This window comes from Boleophthalmus pectinirostris, unplaced genomic scaffold (genome assembly GCF_026225935.1).
Source record: "Boleophthalmus pectinirostris isolate CB_2022bp ecotype Guang Dong unplaced genomic scaffold, ASM2622593v1 HiC_scaffold_1, whole genome shotgun sequence".
Classification (NCBI taxonomy): domain Eukaryota; kingdom Metazoa; phylum Chordata; class Actinopteri; order Gobiiformes; family Gobiidae; genus Boleophthalmus; species Boleophthalmus pectinirostris.
The window spans coordinates 6482890-6492939 of NW_026570970.1; the positions used below are offsets into that span (position 1 = coordinate 6482890).

Here is a 10050-nt window from a genome sequence, read left to right on the forward strand (position 1 = left end):
CTTTTTCTTTGCAGACAGCTCCACACCTCGACAAACCTCGCGCTCCTTTCTTTGGCAGTGTCCGATTTCCTTGTTGGTCTTGTGGTCATTCCAGCTGATGGAATTAAATGGAAAGTTTGCTGGACTTTAAGTGACCTCATGTGTTTGGTGTATTTCACACTTTCAATTACAATATTTGTCTCTTCAGTCGGAAACATCATCCTTATTTCAGTGGATCGCTATGTGGCCATCTGTCAACCTCTGCTCTACCAAAGCAAAATGACTGGAAAAGTGGTCTCCATCAGTATATGTGTGTGCTGGTTGTACGCTTTTTTATACTCCATTTTATTTCTTCTTGACAATTTTATGTATCTTGGGAAATATAAATCTTGTGAAGGAGAATGTGTGATTTACTTTTCCAAAGAAGTAGATTTATTCATGATTTGTGTCATTCCATTTGGCATTATTATTTTCCTTTACGCTAGAGTTGTGATAGTCGCTGTTTCTCAGGCTCGAGCCATGCGTTCTCAAGTTACAGCTGTGACCTCCAAGACGAGTAAAAGATCAGAGATTAAAGCTGTACGAAGCCTGGGGATCATTGTTGCTGTGTACCTTGCTTGTTACTGCCCATACTTTGTTGTAGTGTATTCTGAAACTCACCTCACAATACTAGGTACTCCTTTAATTGTCATTACACTGTCAATATGTTTTCTAAACTCTCTCATGAATCCTCTAATATACACAATGCTGTTTCCCTGGTTTAGAAAAGCCATTAAACTCATAGTCACACTTCAGATACTGAAACCCGGTTCTTCAAATGTCAATATTTTTTAGCTACAATAAATAAATTCAGTAATTAGTCTACCAATTAGTTGGACTGTTGGGTTATCATATACAATGTGTATTACATCTCTGCATATTTTATCTGACATGTCATATGTTCAATTGTTATAATTAACTAATAAAATGAATTTCAAACAAACTCAATAGATTACATGATAATACAATTTTCTGCATTTCTGTGTCATGTGTTCTGAGTCTTGATTTGCCATGAACAGTTCATATGAGCCAGGCTCTTTGTCTACATAGAACTTGTGCACCCTTACTGAATTGCATTTAACATTATTATGAAATAATATGTGCACGTGTACTAAAGAAAGCTGTTATCTAAACTTAGGGTACAGTATTTAGTAAAAACACTTTATGGGCACAGATTTCAGGTGTTGTCCCTCTGGAATCTTCTTTGTCCAGCAGAGATGAAAAGGTGCTGCTCTGTGTCTCCCTGTCTCTCTGTCCTCAGGTCGAAGGTCTGTTAAAGTCTGGTCTAGTGATAACCAGTGCTCCATCCTGTTGTAAATAAATAAATAAAATAAATAATAATAAATAAATAAAGCTAACCTTAGTCATAGCGCTAACCATAGTCTCAACCCCAACCCTAACCCTAGCTCTTACCGTAACCCGAACTTCTATCCATTTTTCTGCAATTGTTTTTTAAATTTTGGTGTGTGTTAATAAAAACAGAAAAAAAAAATCCAAGATGGTGGACTTCCGGTTTGTAAAGGGCCATAGTGACAATATAAATTTGTGTTCCTATTGCCATGATGCTTCTGGCTACCAAATTTGGTTTGGCTACACCAAAATTTGTGCAAGGATGTCCCATTAGCAAAGACAGAATTCTGGCTTGTTGCCATGGCAACAGTGTACATTTTATATATATATATATATATATATATATATATATATATATATATATATATATATGATATAAATATATATATATGATAAACAAAACGTTACTGTTCCATACAAACTGTCTAGGGGGCACTATTGTAACCATTCTTGTATTTTCTTACATATATCTGTTCAAGGTTGGGGTGTGCACCCACGATTAAAATTTTTTGTGAAATCGGCCAAAATTTGTCATGACTGTGCCCCAAACAAACTGAAAGGCACAAACAGCACTCACATTTTAACATAGTTCTCTGTGTGTCCAAGCAAAGCGCAGAGTGTCATCTGACCTGTAAAACTGACCTGTAAAAAGAAGAGACAGCGTGCAACGTGAAACTTAGATCCACCCAAAAACATCCAGACCTTTACAGTGCCTCAAAGTCAAAGTGCGTAATAATAAATACACATCTATTCAGTCTGTAGTGTCCATGTAAAACTGAAGCCAAACAGATAACATGAACCAAACTCCTGGTCCTGGTAAAAGCATCATTTCCAAATGTGTGGTAATATCCATTGTAGAGCGTGCATCTGTATAAAGATGCAGCCAAACTGATAAAATGAACCAAAACTCTGCCAAAATCCTTCTCTGTCCTGGTAAAATTGCAATTCACAAATGTGATGTATATATCCACTGTGGCAAAGTCTGAGTAAAGACGCAGTCAAATGAGTCCGTGAAGAGTTCTCCATAGTCCTCCTCCATCCAGGTAACTGCGCAGTTGAGGGGTCGGCGCATTGGTCCGACAGCCCAGTAGTTTGAAAATGGACCATCGAGTAAAGATCCCATTAGCCCAACATTACATTAGTCTGAAAAAAAGAAGACCATTTGTCCGGCAGCCCAATAGTCCGACCATACAGATTAGATGCACTCTTAACAACAACTTAAACTCTTTGCAACATATAAACCATAACCACTATAGAGTCACATCAGCCCGTTTGATAATATAATTCAGCTTTGCCACATTTTTTTTCATTTTACAGAAACGTAAAACCACATGGCTAATTTGCATAAACTATAAGCGCTGAAAAAAACAGTTTGCTCCTTGTGCCTGAAGCAGTTTAGCTTCTGTCAGACTAAAGGACACGACTCAGTGAAATATGAGTGTTTTCTCTGCGACAGAGGATGTGCTGCTGATGGTGAGTCTGTTCTGTGCGTACATGGTGTTGCAGATGGTTCATGTTTAACTTTACAGAGATCATACATGTGCAGGTCATATGAGTGCAGATTGCACATGTGCAGGTTTAGCGCAGCCCTTTATTTAACATCATTTCACTCATGTATGGTCTCTTTATTTATATTGGTCTTTTTATTTATGTTGGCTACTGTTGTGATGAAAAGACTGAAACGTATTTGTCTTTTGGACGCATGCGCACTCAACTTTATTTTGCAGTGTTTGGGATACTGCGTTTACATGCCACAGTATCCTGGATACTATCAGAATATCCCAGCTACTACATAACAGTATTTAACACAATATAGGCTTATTTGGGATACAGAAACCGGGACACTGCGTATACATGCACCATGACGAAACCGGGATACTCAAAAAACCCAATCATAACTGGGATACTGATGTGTATGTAAACGCACTCACTGTGCCACGTTCTATGACGTCGTGGACGAACAGGAGGAAAATACTTGTCACGCATCCAGGGCGTTTATTGCCCGGGAAACAAGTGCCATTTCCCGTTTTTTTCCCAGAGGTACTGCAGACCAGATTGAGAGAGAGACTTTAGTGTATTTATTACGTAAAACCCATCAGCAGGAGGTGATCGGCTCGGCCCCGATGTGGCTCTCTAAACAAACAAGAATTTCACCCACACTTCAAATTTATGAACAGTTTATCTGCAGCATGTTACTAGTCATCCATGCATCTCGACTGTGCGTGTTTTCCGACTAACGGGCTGTCGGACTTTCTCTTCAAACAGTGTGTCTTTTTTTGTGTGTCTTGGTTTATCTGACTTTACTTCAGACAGTTGCTTTCTTTGTTTGAGAAACAGTCTAGATCTTGTGACTCTTTTGGACAGTCTTTGTGGAGAAGTTAAAGAGAGCAGAAGAGAAGCAAGGGATGGTTGTTCATCCACAGTCATAGAAGAAATTAGTTGGCCAACTATTTAGTTGAATGAAAATATCTTTCTTGTTCCAAATACATGGCAACAGAGAAGCGTGTGGTTCTAACAGTTTTATGGGTCAAAATAAGGACACTACATGTAATATCTACTCTTCAATTTTAGTTTTTTTTTTTTTAAGTTTCAGCTATGCATAAACCCCATAAAGATATACTCGAACAGGAAGTAGTGACACTAACAGTGAACTGCTCATTTGCCTTTGTGCACAGAACCAATTGGAGTTGTACTTGTGGTCTTTACTTGTCATCATGTAATCCTTATGGAGAAGACCTTTGAGATATGCCACGGCTGGTCTATGGGGGACATCAGGAGATATATCAGCGAAAATCCACCCTCTTTCTCTCTCAGAGGATGGACACAGACAAGACAGAACTATGCTTTCCCCACCTCCACAACAGCTCCTGTAGGAAGAGTAAGATCGACCCAAATGAAAATCTGATAACCAGTGTGTTGCTTGGTTTGGTGTCAATACTCACTAGTGTACTCAACCTTCTGGTTATCATTGCCATTGCACATTTCAGGTAATTATTATTTGAAGAAATAAAGACAAAGATATGTACCTGAGTGGATGATTATTGTAATCCATTGTGTTCATTGTTAGAATTCTGTGACTCAAGAAATGTTGAATAACACTGGTTTAGATGATTGATCCAGGTTTCATTCAGATTTCTTGAAGTTAACTCATGTTAAATTTGTTATTTAGTTTATTTGATTTAATGTTACCAGAATTAACCAGGTCCATTTTTCATCTGTAGTGCCTGGACAGATGTTTATGAACTGGATTGTGTGTGTTTTTAGAAGATAATGATGAAGTTGAAACTTGATATTTATGGGAATTAGTCTTAAAGAATTTTGCCTGTTTAAATGTTTAATGATGAATTGAATAGTGGTTATTTTAAAGAAACATTACTACTGATGAAAAGTCTTCTGTACCTGCACAAGGACGGCAGGTGGAAACCAGTTTGTAACTAAATCTGGAGCAGAGCATCTTTTCTCTTTGAGATCAACATATTCTGTTCACTGCCCTTTTAAAAAATAAATAAATAAATAAAGTAAAAAGATAAAATGAGTTTGGATTCCATTTGTAGATATTAGTGTTGACAAGAATAACATTTCATACTGAGGAATAGACTGGATACTCAATACTGATTCTGAAACCAAAATTAAAAACACATTTTTTAAACAATAGAATGTCATTAACAACATCAAATTGTAGTACTTTCTTTTATATTACTAAGTGGTGTTATATCTGCAATACTTGTCTGATATATTGCAATTGTTCAGGTTCTTTTATACAGAACTATTTCAGAAAATGTAAAAGTCTCAATTATAATTTATTTATATTGTTTCTTTCTCTTTGCAGACAGCTCCACACCTCGACAAACCTCGCGCTCCTTTCTTTGGCAGTGTCCGATTTCCTTGTTGGTCTCGTGGTCTTACCAGTCGAAGGCATTAAATGGAAAATTTGCTGGACTGTGGGCGACCTCATGTGTGTAATATTTTACACACTAACCCTCACAATATTTGTCTCTTCTGTTGGAAACATCATCCTTATTTCAGTGGATCGCTATGTGGCCATCTGTCAACCTCTGCTCTACCAAAGCAAAATGACTGGAAAAGTGGTCACCATCAGTATATGTGTGTGCTGGTTGTACGCTTTTGTGTACTCAATTTTATTTCTTCTTGAGAATTTTATGTATCTTGGGAAATATAAATCTTGTGAAGGAGAATGTGTGATTTTCTACTCCAAAGAAGCAGATTTAATAATGAGTTGTGTCATTCCATTTTGTATTATTATTTTCCTTTACACTAGAGTTGTGATAGTCGCTGTTTCTCAGGCTCGAGCCATGCGTTCTCAAGTTACAGCTGTGACCTCCAAGACGAGCAAAAGGTCAGAGATTAAAGCTGTACGAAATCTGGGGATCGTTGTGTTTGTGTACCTTGCTTGTTACTTCCCATTCTTTTTTGTAGTGTATTCTGAAACCCACATCACAATACTCGGTACTCCTTTAGTTATCATTACAATGTCAATGTCAAACTCTCTCATGAATCCTCTAGAAAAGCCATTAAACTCATAGTCACACTTCAGATACTGAAACCTGGTTCTTCAGATAATACTAATAAATAATTATCTATCAATTAGTTGGACTGTCATATACAATCTATTATATCTCATGTAATAATATAATTAAATTCAAACAGACTCAATACATTAAATGCATTTCTGTGTCCATGTGTTCTGAGTCTTGATTTGCCATGAACAGTTCATAGGAGCCAGGCTCTTAAGTTTGTCTACATAGAACTTGTGCACCCTTACTGAATTGTATTTAACATTATTATGAAATAATGTGTGCATGTGCACTAAAGAAAGCAGTTATCTAAACTTAAGGTACAATATTTAGTGTTAACACATCACTTTACGAGGGCATCAGAGCCTTGCTTTGTGTTTCAATCAAACCCCTTTGTAAACAAACTGCACAGCATGAGGTCCTCCCCAAACCCGAGGACCAGGATCTGAATCCATGTTTGATTTTAACTTAGACAGTGACGTGGTGCTGCCTGCTCCTGTGCACAAAGCTTACGTTATTAAGTTCGATATAGCGGCTGCTTTTACTCCTGTTTTTACGGCGTCTGCTCTCACCCTAGTCCCTGTATGTACAGACACGGAGCGGTTACACCCTTATCATCAGAAGGCCCTTTAATCAGAAGGCCCATTAGTCAGAAAATCATGACCTCTTCTATTGGTTTGTCAGCAACATATCTTTTGAACAACTGAATGTATATTTGATGAAAGCAACAGGGAATAATCCCTGGATATCAAGGAAGAATTTGTAAACTTTTGAATGTATACCAATTAAAAATGGCTGCAACATCAACATTTTTAGAGATATTGACGGGAAAACACATAATCATGCATAACAGCATTAGTTAAGGCCAGCATTACTTAATTTGTTGGTTTACAAACCCACCAATGCTATATTAAAAGAAAAAGATTTAAAATAAAATTGAAATGAAGGTTGTAGAGCTCGAATTACTGAACATTATGCAAGTTGTTGCCTGAAAATCAGACAATTTTTAACCGTGTTACACTTAAGACAGCCATTTCCACCCAAATCATTATTTCCTCAAACATTTTTGCTGTATTTTAAGGTTTTGATATATTTATTACTTTTAATATTTACTTTTTAAAATATTTAAAACTTGAAATACAATTTCATTTGTAACAAGGCAGCCGCAATTTTGTTTATAAATTAGCATACCTAAAAGTCAAGGTCACACGCTTAGGAGAATTAACAGACAAATGCACGGAAACAGCATTTAAATAGACAGGCAAGTGCAGTAGGGTTAAGGAAGTAATGACGTAAAGTGTATTTGTCTGGCTTTTGAAGTTTGACCATGTGAAAATTGAAATGGCTGCTGTGACCTTGGAAAATGGATCAAGGTCAAATGGCTGGTATGGGACAAAGGTCATGGTAGGGATAATAATTTGGCATAGTGAAAAGGATCTTGTTGTAAAAATCCTTTATATTATAAACAAATCTAGTTCCCATTTTGAAATGCATTGGAAAAGTGAACTTTGCCCTATAAGATCCACAAAGTAGGTCACTGTGACATAATTCAAGAATTGGAAAGAGCTATTACCCTATGGTATCTATAGACATTCATATGGACTCTGTAAGTCAAACAGTCTAGATTTGTCCAGCCATGGTTAACGGACAGACAGACAGACGGACGGATGGACGCCGGACAATGGGTGATCGCATAAGCTCAGCTTGAGTTTACAGCTCACAAGCTGAGCTAAAAATGCCTTACAGTTGGCCCTTTTCAATACGACCAGGCGGAATACCCAGAACAGGAGCATTTTTATGACACGCCTAAATAGTACATATACTTTGAGATGAGCTAAAAATATCAAGGCCTCTTATTTTCAATTTGTTCGCAAAATTGGAAGTTCGTATAAAAATTAATGTCTTTATGAACTTTGAGGTCAAAATTTGGAAAATACCATACAAGATCTGTAGTATACTGAAAACACTACCTGAACATGGATTTTCTGACTAGAGGGTCTTCTGATGATAAGGCTGACCCCCACGGAGCATTTAATGAATGTATTTATGTCCCTTTGTAAAGGTGTTTTAGACATTGTAGCTCCTTTAAAAGCCATGCGCCAAAAACCCAAACCAGAGACATGACTTAACGACACTACACGTGCTACACGGCGAGAGTGCCGTAGAGTGGAGCGCAGGTGGAAAAGGGACGGATTGGAGGTGTCTCATCAAATTTTTCAAAGCAGCTGGAAAAATTACCAGAGTGTTGTTAAAGCTGAAAACACACATTTTTTTTCTCAGATCTGATTTTAAGTAAAGCTAAACAACCTCGTGTTCTTTTTAAAACGATCAATTCTGTTCTTAATCCCAGTCCATCCTACTGCACTGGAGAATGACATGGGAAACGTGAAAAATTTCTCTCCTTTTTTAACGAGAAGGTCGCTGTTATCAGAGCCAATATAACTACACTGCCTTTTTCTAATGTTGCCACGACTCAGTGTTTAAATGTTTTTAGTCAGTTTGAGCCTGTGTCATTGTCTGTAATCACAGGGATAGTTTTTTAAGAAGGTTTGGGACACAATTGGCAACTTGGTCAAAGAAATTATTAGCAGTTTGTCTTCTGGCATTGTGCCCTCTTTTTGTAAGAGAGCTGTGGTTGAGCCATTGATTAAAAAAACAGGTCTTGATCCCACAATTTTATCAAAATATCGACAAATTTCCAAACTTCCCTTCATGTCAAAAATCTTGGAGAAAACTGTTATTTCACAGCTGCAGCCTTTTTTTTTAGATGCAAATGGCACTTTAGACACTTTTCAGTCAAGGCTACAAGGCATTTCACAGCACTGAGTCTGCACTTTTAAAGGTTTTTAATGACCTGTTTTTAATAAGTGATGCTGGTGATTCTGCCATTTTAGTGCTTTTAGACCTGACTGCTCCTTTTGACACAGTTAACCACGCAACTCTTTTAAAACGTCTTGAAGAATGTGTGGGTGTCAGGGTGTCCTGGAATGGTTTAGGTCATACCTCTCTGGGCGGTTCTTCAATCAATCAATCAATCAATCAACAACTTTATTAATCCCAAAGGGCAATTCAGTTCGTACATCTCTAGTCATGCACAATATATAAATATAAATAATAAAGAGAAAGAAAGACAGACACTAGACGTTCGATCCACAGTGCATCAGGGACACAGCAACAAATTCACTTTCCGTTTAAAATCCTTATGGCAGAAGGAATAAAAGATTTGGCGTAGCGGTTAGTCCTTTGCTGTGGGGTGACATAGCGCCTCCCGGAGGGCATCTTCACGAACTGTGAGCGCAGCACATGGCTAGGCTGGCTCAATATGGCCTTAGTCCTTTGTAACACCCGATGTCTCCACACAGACGCCAAATCCTCCGTCTGAACACCACTGATTTTGCTGCAAACTTTTACAATCTGGTTCAGACTGTTCTTGTCTTTCACAGATAATCCATAAAACCAACAGATAAAAGAAAAGGTCAGCAAACTTTCAATAAAAGAATGATAAAAATTACTTAAAATATTAGACGATACATTAAAAGAGCTGAGCTTCCGCATCAAGTGAAGCCGCTGCTGTCCTCGTTTGACGATGTGCTCAGTGTTCTTATCGAACCTTAAAGAGGAATCAAACACAGTTCCCAAGTACTTATAAGAGTCGACCATTTCTATGGCTTCTCCATGGATGGAACTGGCTATTGGGCTGTGGACTTTTTTCCGGAAGTCTACAACCATTTCTTTGGTTTTGGCTACATTTAGGTCCAGGTAGTTATTATCACACCATTCAGTGAAAGCAGGTAAAGCTCGGCCATGGTCAGAGTTTGCTCCCTGCAGGAGAGAGAGGAGGACAGTATCATCTGAAACCTTGATCATGTAGCTGCCCTCATTTGTGGACCTACAACTGTCTGTATACAAAATAAAGAGCAGCGGAGACAAAACACAACCCTGGGGGACACCAATATTTGAAATGATGGAATTGGGCATTTCCCCATTTACCAGGACTCTCTGTGTGCGGCGGGTTAAGAAGTTTAAAAGTAGCAATAAAAGCTGATCAGGTAGACTAAAAAGAGAAGCTAATCTCTCAATTAAAATATCTGGCTGCATCTTGTTAAAAGCTGAAGAGAAGTCTGCAAAAAGTATCCGTGCATGTGAG

At 37.8% G+C, this 10050-nt stretch overlaps 1 protein-coding gene across 1 annotated transcript; it reads left to right on the forward strand.

The window, feature by feature from the left end:
• On the forward strand, positions 1-813 carry LOC129408109 (trace amine-associated receptor 13c-like; the record flags this gene model as incomplete). The annotated part of the gene is made up of 1 exon (XM_055150930.1): positions 1-813. A coding segment is annotated over one exon (813 nt), but the record flags the coding sequence as incomplete, so codon positions are not given.
• Positions 814-10050: the final 9237 nt, after the last annotated feature.